Source organism: Glandiceps talaboti, chromosome 3 (genome assembly GCF_964340395.1).
Source record: "Glandiceps talaboti chromosome 3, keGlaTala1.1, whole genome shotgun sequence".
NCBI lineage: Eukaryota > Metazoa > Hemichordata > Enteropneusta > Spengelidae > Glandiceps > Glandiceps talaboti.
Window position 1 is genome coordinate 2,775,635 of NC_135551.1, and position 20,145 is coordinate 2,795,779.

A 20,145-nucleotide genomic window follows, 5' to 3' on the forward strand; every position below is an offset into this window, starting at 1 on the left:
GAGTGAAATTGTCACCATGCTTTGCAAGGTAATTTTTAACACACTTCAATATTGAAAACAAATGTTTGGATAAATACAAAATATTACATAGTGTATAAATGGTAACATACATAGGTTATCAAAATAACATATCACTTCGTGTAGATTTCTTTTGTTTCTGAGAACAAGTCTTCTGTATATGAAGACATACCCCCCCCCACCACACACACATGTATTGTACTTTATTTAAAGACATAGCCCCCCCCCCCAACACATCATGTATTGTCCCATTAATTGATGTCTGATATATGGTCCGACAATCTTATCAGAAAGGTTACCCCTTATATTAATATATACAATTTGAATGGTGACCCTATTAAACAATTTCAAAGTTATTTAGCAAGTTTACATATGACCTTGAAAGTCAAAGTCAGAAGGCTGTCCAAATAGTGATCTTACCTCAATAGCAATGTGTGAGTACACATATGAATGTCTGTAGGTATAAAACTTTCTTAGTTATTGAAGAATTTGCTACTTGACCTTGAAGATGAAGGTCAATGTCAAAGTTCAGCCTGAAACCTTATCTTGATAAACATAAGTGCACACATATGTGAATGGTGTCTCTAGATACAAAAATCATAAGATACTGATTGAGCGATTTGTTCTTTGATTCCAAGATGGATGTCAAGGATAGGGTACAAGAAAGCTCATGTGACAATATTGGTATAAACACTTGCATGAAGTCTGTGTAACCACCATTTTGTCACAAAGGTCACAAAATAACGACGAAACGAAGTGCATACAGTGTTTACTATTTGTGGCAAGTTTGGTTGAAATTGAGTCATGGGTGTCAGAGATAATGGTTATCCACAAATGGACAGAAATAGATCATTTCTACACCCCCCCCCCCCCCCCAGTCTGTGACCATTAGGGGATAAAAACATTGTGTCAATGAACCATAAAGGGGCACAAGCATAGTTTTTGCTACATAATTAAAATATACTCACAGTATTGTACCTATTGAAGCATACTTAATTAACAACCACTTGCAATTGATTGAACTCAAACCTGGTATTAAGATATAACCCATATTAAACCGAATTCAAATGATGTAATTCATGATACATATCAAAAATGTTCACAAAATTCCTACTATGCAATCAACAGTTCTAAGACTGCCAGAAGACAATTGTAATGGCATAGAAGATATGCATCAACATTAACATTGGAATGTGGTTTTATATAAGTATTTTCACTTGAGTAAAAACTTCTTAACTCAGCTTGTGCCATTTTAAGTGTTCAGTTCTTCTAAAAATGAACAAACAAGATACAACAATTTTGTTCACGTTTAAATTCCAACTCATAATTAGTAATAAATATAATAAAAATATAAAGTTCACAAAAGTACACTAAAAACTCAAAAATAGTTGTTTGATCTGAGTGAAGGTACAGAACATTGCATTGTATTTCATAATAAGAACTATGCTGGTAGGTAAAACTTACTTGTTTGGAATTTTTAAAGTTATAAATACTTGCCATAAAAATATGCATTTATAAGTTGGGTTTGGCATTGTTTTTGTCATGTAATATAATGTACATAAATAGCACAAACATGGCAGTTGGTTGACTTCCTCAAGGCAAAAGTTTAAAAGCCTTGTAGGATAGTATTTCAGTAATGTGTCAGGAAAGAAATAGTCCATCACTTGGGTATCAGATTCAAATCACACATCAACTGATATGAAAACAATGATATATCTGACAAAACATTTCAATCACATCAGATGATACATATCTGTGAATTTGGATATCAAAAAATTGAGTATTACTCATAAACAATAACATACATGATGCATTACATCCATTTTTGTAACAACTGGCAGGTATGAAACATTAACTGGATGAAATATAGCCTTGACCCAAAACTGTGCAATAAGTTCAATGCATGGATGAAACATAATACACACTATAGTTCCTGAGGTTGTCCTACACCTCCATCAAACCCTAATGGTGACATGGATCTACAATTTTACAATTTACTGGAAAGTTGTTGGCATCAGATAGCCATGTCTACTCATGACATAGATTGATGTCGATTGACAAGTAATCTGTATCTGTAGAATGATATAATGTAAACCTGCAAGAATGGGTTATCATCACATACACAGATACACAACTACTAATGGTGGTAGCAATATGGTGAGTATGTTGAACAATTGACATCACATCCAGGGTTTGTTAGCACTGTTAAAAAAGCTGTCTTTAAGGGTAAACCATACAAATTACAGGGATGAACAAATCATTTTGTGAACTGGTGGTCCCTGGACCAGTGCCTTAAAAAATCCAGTGGTCCTGCTGAAAGAATTAATGGTACAAGGTAAAACTTGTGCAGGTCCGTCCAAAAAAATCGCTAGTCCTGGACCCAGGACCAGTGGATTTGTTCACCCCTGAAATTAGGTATATCAGGTTTATTGCACAAAACAAGTTGTAATATCAAGTTCATCCTTAAAATTGATATTTCTTAGCCAAATAGTGTTTAGTTCATGAAAGTAATGATATAGTGTGATTTTATTTTTATTGGTTGAAGTCAACTTTAGCAAAGTTGATAGCCTTGAATCCAGTTGACAGCTTTGATTGGCTTCATCAAAAACTATTACAGCAGTTGGCTATATAGCATACCATTGCAGTAAAAATACATAATTTAATAACTGCTGATAATTAATGTTGTGGGTATGTCAAATTATGTTTCATCAAACATAAAATTAGAGAGCATATGGGGTTATACTGCTATACAATGCATATGGGGTTATACAATGCATGGCATTTATCCTCTTTTCCATGAGCAGGGTTATTTGTTTGTACAAAAAATCCTACAAGTTGGGAAAAACACGAAACTTCGCAGAAAACAACATTTTCTACTCTTTTCCACTAATCCTTGCACAGTACTTATTATATAAATCAACAAATAAAGCTTCTGTGACACTTTTTATAAAAATACACACATTCTTCAAATCATTTCATTCATCTGCTTTCATTCTTGTTTAGTGCTAACACAAAATACGTAAATGTACTCAGAAATATAAATTATCAATAACATTACTATAATAAGTCAAAATTCTACTCTAGTCACTGTGACTCTGTACTACCATGCAGGTTGAAGAAATGTAAGGTTATATTGTTGTGTCCACTCTTTGAAAACTCGTCTTTCTGACAGTAGTCGATGTCCACCACTCTCTACGTTCTCATGGTATCTGTAGACAAGGCACTCTGGTAATGATGGGTTGTCAAAATATGTGTATGGAACTTTGTTTATTGTATTATCACTGTGGATTAAGAGTAGGAAACAAGTGTTAATGAAGTGTTAGGTAAGTACTAAAATTGAACCAATACACACAACATACTTTTCAACAGCCGAGAGCTTTCAGATACAGTGCCAACTATCATGAATGGAAAAGACTAACAGTTTGCAGTCAAAAGCTGTCAGCTCATTTTTAGAAAATTTTACTTGCAGTGGAAAAAAACTGCTGACAATGGATCATTACATTAACTATGGAGGATTATGACTACAGAGGGGAGGGGGAGGGGTGTTCACTAATTTCCATATATATATAAGTAAAAAATTGTTATGATGGGACACTATGATATGCATGAGATGTGTGCTTGTAAACTTAATGATTGTGTAGTACTTTGAAAGATCCAGGGGATCAAATCAATATAAGGGGAATTGACTCTTTCAAATATATCCATACATGCACACTTTGAAGTAAACTGACACAAATAGTCCGTAAATGGTATATACATGCAATGTCCTCTAAATGTGACTTTTTCTATAGGCCCTAATAGTTTACTAATGATTTCTGAAACTTACTACAACTTTTTCGACCCAATTAGCAAATATAGTAAGAATTTTCAAAATCCTGAGGAAACACAACATACATACACATTTTACATTGTTCAGTTGTGTTTCATAGGTTGAATATATCAAGCCACCAGGTTTATAATTATATTGAGTTGAAATAAAATTCAAGACTATGGTAGAGCAACACAGGAGTTTCTTTTCATATTGATAGCGATACCTACAACTGATCTTACCTGCAATATGTTTCTGGTATCATACCGTAAACCACAATATTTTCACACAAATTCCTCATAAGCATCAATGCATAAAATCCTGTTGAGTACTCTGTTCCTGTTGATATCCTGTCACAAACATAATGAAAATGTTCAAGTTTACAATCAGAATCAATAGGACATAGTGTTTCCATTAAGAATTAAGTATGTACAACTCTCTTTCAGTACATACACTGGAAATTAATATGTACAGATTTAGTTCTATGTACAGATCTTTGAAATGATGGCTTGAGAAATTTATATTTTGAGAAGCCTGTCCCACCACCATCCACAAACCCCATTTTCCCACAATTTGCAGTTTGATTTGTAAGCTGATATTGTTGGACATTAAACAACTTCACTGCAACGTGTGATAACCAGTACTAGACGCAAGTAGGTTATTTAAGTCATTCACACACACACACACACACACACACACACACACAGAGGCACTGAACAATGCCTATAGCACTACCGCACCTTGTAGTTTTTCCATAAATGGTAGGTAACATTAGGGGACAATTGCACAATGTTGCACAAGCAGAACAAACAAACATTTGTTTAGGTCAAAATCCCCCCCTAAACAAATGTTCACAAATGTGACATAAACATTTATATGTGATGTAAACTATGATGAAAACAGTAGCAGTCACACCACTATGGTCAATGTAATGTACAAACATGATTGTAAACACATTAAAATTAAACAATAAGTCTTAGCAGTAAATTTTCAGCAACTTAACAGCTCAGTAGTAAATTTAAAAGCTATTATCATTGAAGGAGTGATTTCCTTTGAAATTTGGAAGTGTGAAAATGAAGTTTAGCAAGCACATTGACATCAGACCCCCCCCCCCCCCCCCCCCCCCATGAAATTCACTTATTGAGCTTGTGTGACATTATGCGATTGTTCCTAAATAAGAAATATTCATTAAATTACCACGTAAAGTTATTGGAGGTGTTTGCTAACAAAGCATTCCTTTTACAACCACCCAGACTGTAACTTTCCCCAATACCAACCACGTTCATGAGTCTTCTTTTATAATTAAAATAAAGGTGTTGTATCATTTACCTTGATTTTCCTGTGTGTGTTTCCCATTCTTTATCTGCTAGTGTTTCTGCTGTTTTGGATAGTTTGTGAAACTCAACATTGTTGTACTTTTCTGTTAAGTATTGCAACTCAGATGGTGTTTTTCCTGAAGAGAATTTGTACTGTGGCCCATGGAAGATGATGTGTTGTAGGAATTTGTTTTGACTGATCAGTGCTGTTGCATTACCAGCAAGATCTGAAATACTGTGAAAGAAGACATTAAATGATACACTGTTCAAGCCAAGTACACCACAGACGCAAGACTTCTTTTTAGCCTTGATCAATCTACATCATGATAATGCAGGTATACATTATTCTTTTGTACTAAAGTGCTCAAAATGAGTTAAAACATTCAACATTTTCTTTACTCTCCCTGAATTTTCATAGATTATGTTGGTGCCAGTATTACTATTATGCCATTCACCATCATCGTTTACATTCTCCATTCAGTCAGAAAATAATCATGACTTAAGGAGCCTTATCACATCTCATCTTTGACTTGGAGTGAAAGGGTCCCTTAGGCCACTCAGATTTTCTTTGAATGAACAAAGAAAAACATGAGGGAATAATATCTGACTGTTTGTGTGGATTACCTTACAAGTATAAATAGAGATGAAACTTACCTACGATGTGAAACTATCCTCACTGTTGTTCTTTTACCAACATCTAGTTCATATCCATATGTTGGAGCTGTGTTCAGTCTAAAAACACACTGAGCTAAGTCAATCTCATCACCCATGTTGGAATACAAGAGTTGCCCTACAATCAAAGGACACACAAATTCATTAACTTTACATGTAGATATTCAAAACTTTTATGGTTATCCATAAACATTGTTCTTGGAAAGTTTTAGGTTTACTTAAGTCTTCAGTGCATCATATTTTGTGCCCAATATTTGCAATGAGTGTTTAGAATGCTGTGAAAAGATGCAAGGCAGTAAATTACATGTTAAGGACTATCTACAGGACTGTCCTTTTTAAGGGATACATCCAATTTCTCTGAAATATTACCTATAATTCCACTGAAAATTCTAGCTGGTTACAAACAAGTTGATTACAGTTCAAACCTCATGGCATGAATTATAGTAATGTTGCTACAGTACTGTACCTGAGTTTGAAACCAGTGAGCATGTATTACAGTGCATATTCATGTCGTCATCATCTTCACTTATTTGATCATAGAAATCACTTGTAGTAAGACCTTCAGGTGGGACCTCCAATATTTCTCGATGATAACTTAATATTTCACGTCTTGACATAAAATGAGGTTTAGCTGCATCAATAAGAGACCTTCTACTGTCATACTTCTCTCTCAAGTCAATGTTCATTGGATCAATTTTATGGATGTGATATGTTGGGCCTCGCACCTCCTTTTCGGTCACATGCCTTGGTTTAATTCTGGGATGATCTGGTGACTCCATAGTGTAAAAAACCATCAAGATTTGGAAGCAGACTCCCATACATACCAGGGTGATGAATGGTTTCAACAGAGCTGATGTGGCTGTCATTTTAATTTTTGTTGCTTTGTGAGGTAGATGAGTACTGTAAGAAAATAGAAATGCTTTTTTTACATTGGGAAAATATTGGACAAGTACGAGGAAAAAACAAGACTATCCAATAGTGAGGCAATTTTACCCTTCACCTAATACAGTCGTTGTACATTGACATCTCATTACTATAACTTTAACAAGTTTATCTGGAAGTACAATTAAATGCAATTCAAAAAATGTTGTCTAAACTTCAAAGGAAAAGAAATGCTGTCTGATTAGACAGATTATTTTCAAATTCTAAAGTATCCAAGAAAATGAAGACATGAAACGAAAGATATCTAGAGCAAATGTCACACTGAGAGAGTGATAAAGACACTGACAGTGACAATCATACTGACAGTGACAGATAATACTGAGTGACAAGACACTGTCAGTGACAAGATACACCATGTGGATTATGTACCAATGATTATGATCATTTAAATTTCTATTGTTCTGTTTCCATATGTTCTACGAATGCAGTCTTTCTTAAGAAAACTGTTGGAAAACTGAAGATTTTATGACTGAATGTGTTCTGAAACGAAATTCCCAAACTGTTAAATTTCCTGTGATACCGGATGTACAAAATATAATACATAAACAAAGTAAATGTCCCTCCCCTAGTATTACTGCCCCTATCTATTATTATCTCTGTAATAATATTCCAAGGACAAATCTCAAGGACAACTGTCTGAATACTAAACATAGGAGGCCAAGGTTTGTCATGAATGGACATGTCATTTAGCAAAACTATTATGGAAGTTTATGGAATGTATATTTTTCCTTGTGTAAAAAACGTTACAATTTAAAAAACAAATAAAAAAATCCAAAGCATGGAATTTGCCACTATTCCATTCAGAAAGTCTGCAATCCTACAACATGTGTACACAGAAAAGCTGAAATTGGCTAGAAATAAAAAAAAAAGGCTGCAAAGAATATCTTTCTTCCAGAAAGAAATCAATGAGAACATGTACATGTCCATTGTATTAGGGATGCAATCTTGGAAAAAACTGCACCAGCTATTTATTTGCTTGCTAAATATATCGTCATACTATCAGACAACAAATTTAATATATGCTTTGTTATCAACATGTGTATCAAAATTACAAGAAATTTGAAGGTTGCATTCTGGAGATATCACCATTTAATAATCATAGGATGTCTACAAACATTTGATCACTTCTGCATATGGTCTCATAGAATCTCTTTACCAAATTTCATTTCAAAGTAGCCACTGGTTTTTAAGATATTGATATACACAAACAAATGACAGACACTGAGATAAACAAACACTTGGTATCTCCTTTTAAGTTCCCCCTTCAGTTCAGGAGCTAAAAATTAAACTTCCAACCCATAACAAATGAGGGAAATCCAATAAAATTTCCGAAGCTTTCAATACCGTGTTGCATAATTTTGGTGGGGAATCACTGTAAAATACATGGGGAAAGCAAGTAGATTTTACAAAAACACTGGTGTACGAGTACGTATTTGTTACCCATGTATTGGTATGTGTGCATGTACATGTATGCAAGAAACATTCCCATCAAAAACGGTCTTGTGAATTTGGTCTGACATGGGACAATTTTATACTATACAAACAGTGGTGAACTGTCACACGAAGTATTTCTTTCTAAACTTCAAGAAATAAAAGTATTTGTCAGGGCGAGTTCACCATAGAATGTTATGATTTTCTTAGTCACAACACACATTATAAATAAAAGAAACTTTTGAAATTACACTCAAAAACTCTTTAGCTTTGTCAAATCTCTCGCCGCAGGTACTTTCCAAGTCATTCATTGAATTGACAAAGTTCTCGTTTTGCGGGGGGGGGGGGGGGGCAATAGAGCGAAAACATGAGATATTCCAAGAGTAATAATCAACTGCTTATCCAGTTTAACCCCAAATACTTACATTATATAGTAAAACGAAATGCCTACGATATTATTAACAAAATAAATACCATATGCTATCACTTTATGTGAGTTATATCTCCATGGTTAATGGTTGTACAAAGGTAACGAGCTGTAAGTGTAACCACGTTGTGCGAATGTTTTGTTTACATTCAGTTTGTTTATATACATGTATGTACCCATGCCCGTATGCAGCGCCGAGTTTTGGTCACGACATTCTTCAAGAATATTTTGAAAAAATTCAAAGCAACTATGACCTGTTTTTAAAGCCGACTTCATCAAAACCCTATACGGGTAATTATGAGAGAAACTCGGAGGGCGACTGTGATTTGCACTTGTCTGGGTTTTATTCGCGCCAAATAACTCTGATCCTGTTTTGTTAGCGCGCCAAGGTGATCGATGAAAGAATGAAAACAAAGCCACACTACAGCTCACAGCCAGTGAAAGGTTACTACGGAACACTGATAATGACGATATAATATACCAAAGCCACAGATAATCATAACAACACGACGATTCGATGAACAGTAGTAGAATTTTTCTTGTCATTTTACAAAAATGGAACGACGAGTGGTAATGTTTTTACTTGTGTCATATCTTATCATTGGAAAGCTGGTGCGCTCACGATGACGGGTACGGTCGATAAACTAATCACTTCTAAATTCTAGCGATGAACAGCAAATTCAGCAAAAGTGTACATGTACACAAATAGAACGAAAAAACTCACCTTTTACTATAATAACCAAAGTGATGCCCGGCGACAGAAAATATCTCTTTCCTAGAAGACAGGCTAGGCAAACGCTACTAAATAGTGAGTCTGATGCAACTCTGCTTCTATATCGAGCACATGGAGTGTTCACGTGAAAGTGTAGTGACTGGGTGCATGAATGGGTGTCAGACATATCAATGAACCATTTGTAGACTATGGAACTAAACTTAGGGGACAGGTGTTCAATATGTCTGTAGATTTTCTATTCCATTGACCGTGTGTTCATCAGAAATATACTTTACCTTCAAAATGTAGTAATATAGATACAAATAATCAAGACTTATTCGTTATTAGTAGATATTGTGAATATTTGTTTTTCATACTCAGAAATACCCCCTCATCATAGACAGACATGGAGAATGGTATCGTCGTATTAGCATAATTATCCTTGTTGCATGTACGCACGAGGACAACGAATGGAATTACCGGAAGTCAACATGGTCAACTACGCAAAAATTCCCAAGCTCCTCCCACGCAATCATATATTATCCACACGCACATAGAACATGCATTGACATGAAGAAAACCCCACGCGGAAGAAAAGTGATAGATGAAATGGGGCATTTTGTCTTCATTATATGTTGTGACGTTGGAATGTTTACGTACAGGTACACATAAATTTATTTTTATTTGTCCGGCTCCGAGTACACATGGTGGTGTTCGCGGTTTGTTTCAAAATTATTTCGGTTTCGGTCACGTATTTGAATTGAAATCAAGGGAGTAGAAACGGCGTTTCGTGTGAATTTACTTTTAACCAGTGGCCACTGAATTAAACAGTCCGTTTCCACATTTTCTTTTCAACTCGTACATATTAAAAAGACAGAGACATGAGAGGGGCAAAATGTTTTCTCATCCTTGGGGAAATTTCAAATGTGATGCGGTGACGCGGTATAATAATTTCCTTTATACTGATATGATAATACAATTTATAGACACTGGAAATAAATAATTATATACGTTCTGACTTTGTATGCATAATGTACGCAAGCGCTAGATAGTGACCATGTGTATCTTTAGAATCAATTCAATCTGATTAAACTCCGATGTAGATGTCGGCTAATCGTAATCGTTCATTGCTATTTTACCTTCGTTATTTTGCCTGAATTGACCTTCTTGGTACATGGTTACATTTTTTAGCCTGATCGCCTCCTCTACGGCGATCAGGCTAAATGTACCACCTCTACGGCGATCAGGCTAAAAAATGTAAATATGTACCAAGAAGGTCAATTCAGGCAAAATAACGAAGGTAAAATAGCAATGAACGATTACGATTAGCCGACATCTACATCGGAGTTTAATCAGATTGCAATTGATTCAACATATCTTGAATCAGAAATAAATGGTGGTTAAAACTACACAATCTATATAAGCTTACAACACAGGTGTATTATAGGAATACTAAACTAATATTTTGTCCGTACACTTCAAGTACTTGTATAGGCCTTGACCTTTATTTTCAATCACCTGTAACAATATTAACATTTACATGCCAAGCATAGCTACTTGCCCATTTTCTTTCGATTGATGTGGTAGACTGAATGGTATTTCACTCTGGACAATTCTATTATTAGACCGATGTACCACAAACAAATTACATGATATATACAGTCTACATACATTAATATATGAAGTTTGTTTTTAATAAATTAACAATAATCATGTATCTACTACGGTCCGTGTATATACGACGCGTGACTAACGACGTCCAAGTGAAATCCTAATCTATCCAGAGATAATATGATTCGTATGTTGACGTAATTTCAAACCATGAATACGTTTTTAATCGACATTTTGTATACATGTAATTTCGAAGTTTTCGGATGTTGATATCGATTTTTTAACATTCGTATTTTGAAACACATCGAAAATCAAAACATGAACAATGTTTCACTTTCTTCAGCTGGTTTTTTTTTTTTTTTTTTTTTTTTTTTTTGGGGGGGGGCACTTTTTATCGCTACATTATTGCAACACTTTTGGCACTAGGCTCGAATCAAACACAGGCTATGGCGTTGAATGCCTGCCAATATTCGAAAATTCAATACTGCAATGACTATATCCAATACTGCAATGACTATATGCGATATGACTACATGAGATGATTACATGCGATATGACTACATGCGATGTGACTACATGAGATGACTACATGCGATATGACTACATGAGGTGACTACATGCGATGCGACTACATTAGATGACTACATGAGATGACTACATGCGATATGACTACATGAGATGACAACATGCGATATGACTACATGAGGTGACTACATGCGATGTGACTACATGAGATGACTACATGCGATATGACTACATGAGATGACTACATGCTATACTGCGATGCGAGATGATGACATGATATGCGGCGATTGTAATGACGTTATGCCATTCGTAGATTATTCAATATGCATAAGGGGTAGACCATTCGATATCCTGGGGGGCTTGGAAGATTGGTGGAGAGTCATTATTTTTTTCCCACCTGCTTGCCTGAGAATTATTTTTTTCTCCTTCGCCTATGCTGGCAACTTTTTTTTTCTTTGCTTTTCTGAGATATCCGTATTTTTTTTTACGTCAATGTTGAACACCTACATTTGTTGCCACAATTTTCTGTTTGGTTTTGGCACACGGTAATAGAGAGAGTAAAAAGATGATCTATGACACACATATTATATTTAGAAAACTACATATTTCATACATGTTTGATTTTCAATAAATAAACATCGTTGACAGTTTTTATGCCATGGTATGGTGACACATTGAAAATACAAATCGGAAACTTGATTGGTGAGCTCAAACATTCAGATAGACCAGTCAGTTTCTCAAGCTTGGGGGATGGGGGGTGTCAGTGTTTTTTTTCCATTGGGCCGACAAAAAGTCACTGACCCCCCTGAATAAAGTTTCATAGCATCTGACAGTAAGTTGTAGAGGGAAGAGCTTTGAGACTGGGATATGTCCACCTCTTGTGTGTTATTGTGTGTGTGAATGGGAGGGGGGGGGGGTTTCTAGGGTTCTACAAACCGGCCTGGATGATTTTTACTTCTAAAGGCAATGTTTAGGCTATTCACAGACACTTTCAGACAATAATTTACAAATTTTACAAGACAGCTCTAACATGTAAAAAGCAACTCTGTGAGGTTGAAACATTTTTGAAATAAAGTTTCATAGCATCTTGACAGTAAGAGTTGGAGGAAAGAACTTTGATTTGAGACTGGAACATGTCTACCTCTTACGGGGGGTTCTTGGGGGTCCCCCCTAGAAGCCCTGGAGGTTTTTTACTTCTAAAGGCAATGTTTAGGCTATTCACAGACACTTTCAGACAATAATTTACAAGCTTTACAAGGCAGCACTAACATGTAAAAAGCAACTACATAAGGTTGAAACATGTTTGAAATAAAGTTCCATAGCATCTTGACAGTAAGAGGTGGAGGGAAGAACTTTGATTTGAGGCTTGGACATGTCTACGTTTTTTTTACCAATTTTGGTGAATCTTATTGTTGGTTTAACGAATGAGTGGCCTCTGGGGTGATGGAGTGCAAGGGGTCCCCCCCGCCAGATCTGCAGTTCTTTGTTTCTATTTAGGCAATTTTTAGGTTATGCATAGCCTCTGAGATATATATTGCCAAGCATCGAAAAGCTAAAGTAAATATAACTTTTTACATAAGTTTTCCATGTTATAAAAGTGGGCCTGTATCATTGGTATAGGGGCATTGATATTGCATGTATAGTAAAGTTACTGATGTGTTAGAGCACTTTAGGAGGTCATACCTAGTGTACAATAGAAACTTGAATTTGAGTTGTGGTGTCGATACATGTAGTGTCTGAAATAGGAAGTATAGCATCCCTTGTGACAAATTCATACTGAAGAGACTAGAACAATTTAGATTCTTTTATAAACTATCCAATAGTATGAAGGTTACCATTACAAAACCTTCAAGTTCACTTTTGCCCCAAAGTGTAAGATAAGTGAAGCACTGATTGTGAAACAGCCAAACACTTACATGGCATGTTCTGTAACTAGTGTGGTAGCTAGGTAATACATGTATTATATGTATAATGTTATGTATAGTTATTTATGAACCCTTACATGAAGTAATATTTAAACCATTTACGAAAGAAACAGAGAAAAGAACAAATATATATATATGTACCACATGCTAACGAAACTGACTGGTACCTGACATGTGTTTGAAACTGTTTGTCATGATTTGACAAGTGTCCTGGTTGGAGAGGTACGAGCAAGTTGAACAGTATACTCGAACCTGTGCATCATTTCCCTGCCAATACATTTTATTTTCTAGCAGTAGTGGTCCGTCTTTTTTTCCCATCACCCTCTCATATCCGGATTTTTTTTCAAGCAAATCCATTTGGCATCTTTTTTTCCCCGAAATCTTCCAAGCCCCCCCCCCCCCGGATATCAAATGGTCCACCTCTTACCACGTGCAACGGTGCAACATGCTGAGGAGTACTCCCTAGCCTGTTTCATATCAATACTCGTATTATGCATATTGAATAATCTACGAATGGCATAACGTCATTACAAAATCGCCGCATATCATGTCATCATCTCGCATCGCAGTATTGCATATAGTCATCTCATGTAGTCATGTCGCATGTAGTCATCTCATGTAGTCATATCGCATGTAGTCATCTCATGTAGTCATATCGCATGTAGTCATCTCATGTAGTCACATCGCATGTAGTCATATCGCATGTAGTCACCTCATGTAGTCATATCGCATGTAGTCATCTCATGTAGTCATATCGCATGTAGTCACATCGCATGTAGTCATATCGCATGTAGTCATCTCATGTAGTCACATCGCATGTAGTCATATCGCATGTAGTCACCTCATGTAGTCATATCGCATGTAGTCATATCGCATGTAGTCATCTCATGTAGTCACATCGCATGTAGTCATATCGCATGTAGTCACCTCATGTAGTCATATCGCATGTAGTCATCTCATGTAGTCATATCGCATGTAGTCACATCGCATGTAGTCACCTCATGTAGTCATATCGCATGTAGTCATATCGCATGTAGTCATCTCATGTAGTCACATCGCATGTAGTCATATCGCATGTAGTCACCTCATGTAGTCATATCGCATGTAGTCATCTCATGTAGTCATATCGCATGTAGTCACATCGCATGTAGTCATATCGCATGTAGTCACCTCATGTAGTCATATCGCATGTAGTCACCTCATTTAGTCATATCGCATATAGTCATCTCATGTAGTCATATCGCATATAGTCATTGCAGTATTGCATATAGTCATTGCAGTATTGTATTTTCGAATATTGGCAGGCATTCTACGCTATAGTACGTGTACGTTACAGAATGACTGGTACAGTGATGTCAATGAATGTCTTCAACATTTGTGCAGAAGTCACCAAAGTATTAATGTAAGAATATCTAGTTAATCGATTCATTTTTTCTTGTTCAGCACATATTCAAGTCTTTATTCAGACGTGAGGTATATTTGTTTACTTGATAAATGTAGTAAGAACAGTTTGAATTCTAAAGGTACTAGCATTAATATTCCATTTTATGTTAGCTCAGAAGAAAAAACAATTATACATTTGCATGTACCAAAATAAAATGACACTGCCAAACATGGTTTGTACTTTTGACTTCCTTTATCAGGACGTATCTGGACTTTATATGCGTATAAAGATACTTCTGTGTGTCCCACTTGGATGTAGCACAGGGGCGGGTCAGTGTCTCAATGAAATTATATTTTCATTTACCAAAGCAATCAGTTCACGTGACACGTTTGATTGACAGTTGCCATTGGTATATATTGTTGGATTGATAGTTATATGTTTACTCGAGTGTGCTATCTTCATAAAAATCGTCATAAACACTTCTAAATTAAATCCTCCTCACATAAAGAAAGAAGCGACCAAAAATTTGACTGCTCATATCGTAATTGAATCCCGAGAAATCAACTGGCTTATGAAGCTTTCAACAGTTAATAAACTAGTTGTCTTGCCATTTCTTGCCCTAATATGTGGATAATGTTGTTCCACCTATTTTAGACAGAGAGTATATCTGGCCTGAATTACATTTCCGCGCAAATGCAAACCGAGGGAACGAACAGCACTTAGGGAAGGGGTGGGGCTGATGAGAAAATATTTTGTACAAATTGTTTCCCAGTTCCCTCTTCCCTTCAAGCTCACAAAAAAACGCTGTCGCTGATATTCATTTGTGCAGTTATATGGCATACTTCCCGTATTCTGGAGATGTGCAAATGTATGATACACTAGTATAAAATAACAGTGGTAATCGACTTCAGTGTTCATACATAATAAGAGATTTCTTTATAAGTGTGGGATTTGCAAGGAGAGGTTGGATCGTAATCTATATTTGGAGATACTTAGCCAACCCCATTCAATTGTGGTTTGGCGCAGGAACAGCATACCTTGATCACCCATGGGGAGTATTCTGGAATAGGGTTCAATCATTTGGTAACCTTGCCAAAATAAACCACAGGCTAGCATTGAAAGGGTTCTGGAAAATTCATTAAACGGAATAATTTTTAACCGACACAATATGCACATTATGCAAGTTTTTCGATTTGCCAATCCCCTCTCAGCGCAACGGAGGATGTTTTTAGACATGGTATTTTTTACAAGTGTGTAAGTAATGTTTATGATAGTCCATATATGCTTTTCAAGTTACATTTTAAAGTTCCACAGATGCCGGATCGGAGAACTAGAAAGTTTACAAACCTGATGCCAGTAAATTTAATGCTTTTAAACACTGTGCCGTTCACAGATGTACATGTATAACAACGTATAGTGGTCTTTGTTGTAGTATTTTGAATATTGACTTTAATTTATCAAATTTAATTGTCCACCTGACAATATTGATTTTATATATTTGCCTCATAATGTATTTTAGATATAGTATTTTATTTGCCACAAACTCAAAATCATATCAACATAACAAGAGAGAAAGTACAAAAGACAGTGGAATAAATATTACAATTAAACTGATGGATGAATACAGAGTTTATGGCTGGACCACAGAAATAGTTTGAAACAAACTAGTCAAGTTTGTGGCCCATACTACAATTGATTAAACAAATAAAATAATCAAAGCAAAAACAAAAACAAATTTGAAATTAAAACAAAAACAAACAAAAAACAAACAAAACAAAACGCGTTCTCATAAAAAAAAAATTTATAACAACTGGCATTAAATGCAATGTAAGGTATAAAAAGCTGAATTAATTTTGTAACAAATACTGTTTTAACTGAGATTTATAAGTAGTCCTGGATTGTATTTTTTTCAATTCTTCAGGTAAGGAGTTCCAATGTTTTGCAGCTGCATACTGAAAATTGTGTTGCGTCAAAGTAAGATTTACTTTTGGAATGTAAAAGTTATCTCTCGTTGGATCCGAGTGTGATACGTATTTGGTGGTGTGTTGAAATAGTCGTTAACTGTTTGCGGGAAGTGACCGGCCCTCAAATAAAAAATAAATAAAGAAGTATTAAATTTGCATTGCTGGTGGACACTTAGAATTCCTAGTTGCTGAAAAAGAGGGGAGGAGGGAGCACCAATATTTGAAAAAGTTAAAAAGCGAATAACTTTCTTTTGAAGGTTTAAGATAGGCTTGAGAAATGTATTGTATGTATTGCCCCATATCTCTATACAATATGAGATATGGGGCAAGATCATAGAGTTATACAACAGAAGAAGAGTAGATTTAGGTACGTAATAGCGAATTTTGGAAATTATGCCATTAATTGGAGAAATTGCTTTCCTAACTTTTTCAATGTGTGATGTCCAAAGCATATTTTGATCTAAACACACGCCAAGATAATTGGTTGACGTTACTTGTGAAATTTGTGAGCGATTGATGCCCAGACTTCCCTCCGTTTTCACCAATCTTTGCGAAGTCTTAATAATCATGAAATTCGTTTTTTCTACATTGATAGTGAGCCTATTGGCGTCGCACCAGTCACAGACTTTCCTGAAGTCGAAATGGAGTTGATCAAGCTGAATTATATTTGAGGGATTGTTGATAAATTGAAACAAGTTTGTGTCGTCGGCAAATAATCGAAATTCAAATGCATCAGTAGCGTTCACAATATCATTGATGTAAATCAGAAAGAGAAGGGGGCCTAAAATTGAGCCTTGTGGTACTCCACATTGTATTTCGCTATATGGCGAGGTAACATTATTTATACAGACACACTGCTTACGCTGGGAGAGATAACTTTTAAACCAAAGTAAAGGCAAGCCTCTGACACCATAGTGACTCAGTTTCTGTAGAAGAATACTATGGTCTATTGTGTCAAAGGCTTTCCGCAAACCAATGAATATACCACATGTCAGATATCCATTGTCCAGCTTATTAGCAATACCAGTGATCAGGTCAACCAGGGCAAGCTTAGTACTGTGTTTTTTCCTGAAACCAAACTGAGTTTTGATGAGGATGTTGTATTTTTCAAAATATATAACAAGTTGATGATTGACAATAGATTCAAACACTTTACTGATTACGGGCAAAATTGAAATGGGGCGATAATTGCCAACATCGCATGGCGAACCTTTTTTATAAATAGGTATTACCTTGGCAATCTTAAGTAGACTTGGAAAAATACCATTGTTGAGAGAACAGTTAATTATATGTGTGAGAGGGCATGCAATAATGTGAGCAGCGTGTATAACTAAGAGGGGATTAATTGTGTCCTGACCGGTAGCTTTGCGGGGATCAAGCTTGAATATTTCTCCAAGGACGTCTTCTTCAGACACGGGGTGAAAGAAAAAGGAGTTGAGGTAGTTCCCATCCAGGTATTGTCTAAAGTCTTTGTTGCTTGTAATCTTTTGAGCAAGATTGGGCCCAATACCAGTGAAATAATTATTGAATTCTTGAGCAATATCTCTTGTATCTGTTAAGCATGTGTTTCCAGGGTTGTTTGTAGTTAATTTATCGGGAGAACATTTTGTATGTTTTGTTCAACATCTCTTTAATAATAAGCCAAGTTTTGTTGGTGTTGCCAGAGGCATTTGAAATTTTATTGGTGTAGTAGTTTTTCTTAGCCAACCTAAGGAGCTTCGTCAATGTATTCCTGTACCTAGTATACTTATTTTTAATTTGGTTATTCCTTGGGTGATTTTTCATTTTCGAGAAAAGTTTATGTTTTGTATGTATGGATGTAAATAAGCCCTTTGTGATCTAGGGTCTTTTAATTGACTTTTGTGTTCTTGTAAATGTTTTTATTCGAAGATGTCTTCTGATAACAGTATGAAATAAATCATTAAAAATATTGTATGCTTCAGACGGATCTTCGCACATGTGGACTGGTTGCCAGGATACATTGCTTAGGTCAGCTAAGAAGCCCTCTTTGTTGTAATTCCTGAAATCGTAGGTGTGTGTGTTTTGGTACTGTTTTCAAAAACGTGATGCAGACTTTTAATAATGCCGAAAATTGGATAGTGGTCTGAAATGTCTGTTTCAATTGTACCGGACTCAATAAAGTGGTCAGTAATATTTGTGAGGTGTTAGTAACTCTGGTAGGGGTGTTAATTAATTGTGTCATATTGTATGTATTCAGGAGAGTATTGTAATGAGTAACGGGTGGGCTATCTAAAGATGTGTCAATATTCATATCGCCAAGGAGAATACAATCACGCCCGTTCACTGACACCTGATCAAGGCATGCTTCTAAACTGTCAATGAATTCATTAAAAGGTGTGTTGGGTCTTCTGTAGATAACGCCTATAACAATCTTTTTGTTGTTGATCATAGTTTCCCCAAAGATGGATTCGCAGTGATTAATTTTACATGTGTTAATGCGAGAGAAGGACAACGAGTTGTGAAAATACAGAGCGACTCCACCACCTTGTGAGGCTTCACGATTACAAGTAACGAAAGTATAGGAAGGCAAATCATAAAGACAGCAATTTGAATCGGGATGTAACCATGTTTCCGTTAGAGCTATAAAAAGAAAATTTTGATCTAACATGCTTAGAAAGTTAACAAAGCTATCAAAGTTTTTTGTAAGGGATCTGACATTGCAATGTAGGAAAGAACATGAACTGTTTAAAAGATTTCTATCAGAATTGAACTGGTTGACTGTGCAAGACTTACAGCTGTATTTGCCTATGACTTCTTCGTTCATCATGAAATGACTGACATACTTAGAGAATAAGTAATCGAAAAATGTGTTTTTAATGTGCATTAAGTTAGTTTTGTTTGTTTGATATGCTTGTGTGTTTTGTATTCTTGAATTTTTCATTTTAGGAGCCTGTAAATGGGACTTGCCGGCCTTCCGTGAAATAAATAAATAAACTGTATGTCAACGAGTTGAGTAATTGGTAACAAAATACAACACCTTATTATTCCAAGACAATAGCCCCCGTCACCACGTCCTGGTTTTCACATAATTTTATACATTCCACTTTCATTCAAACGGGGGTCGACACATACATTCATAATTCATCAACAATACCGGTGCTTATCCGTCATTGCACGCATTTAGCGAGGAACGCTAGTCTATACCTTCATTACACAGTGTTCACCCCTGTGCACGTTACATAAGTTTGTATTCCTGTAAAATAAAAGAATGTGGAGAAATCAACTCCAGACTTTTGATTGGTTGTTTGTCAAATGTAACACGTGTACTCCCTGTCAAGTGATTGACCAATTTGAAACAAACAACACCTAACTAGTCTTACAAACACAATAGTTTTCCCTGCCACCACCTTTAAAGTGCACCTGGAGGGGTAGAGGAAAATTTTGATCCT

The 20,145-nt window shown here is 35.7% G+C and overlaps 1 protein-coding gene across 1 annotated transcript; it reads right to left on the reverse strand.

The window, feature by feature from the left end:
* Positions 1–247: 247 nt before the first annotated feature.
* On the reverse strand, positions 248–9,478 carry LOC144432772 (alpha-N-acetyl-neuraminyl-2,3-beta-galactosyl-1,3-N-acetyl-galactosaminide alpha-2,6-sialyltransferase-like). Its single transcript, XM_078121051.1, has 6 exons — positions 9,339–9,478; positions 6,281–6,714; positions 5,797–5,932; positions 5,156–5,377; positions 4,069–4,176; positions 248–3,299 (listed from the first exon to the last, which is right to left on the reverse strand). The coding sequence occupies exons 2-6, from the start codon at positions 6,678–6,680 to the stop codon at positions 3,119–3,121; spliced, it is 1,047 nt and encodes a 348-aa protein (XP_077977177.1). The 5' UTR covers positions 6,681–6,714; positions 9,339–9,478; the 3' UTR covers positions 248–3,118.
* Positions 9,479–20,145: the final 10,667 nt, after the last annotated feature.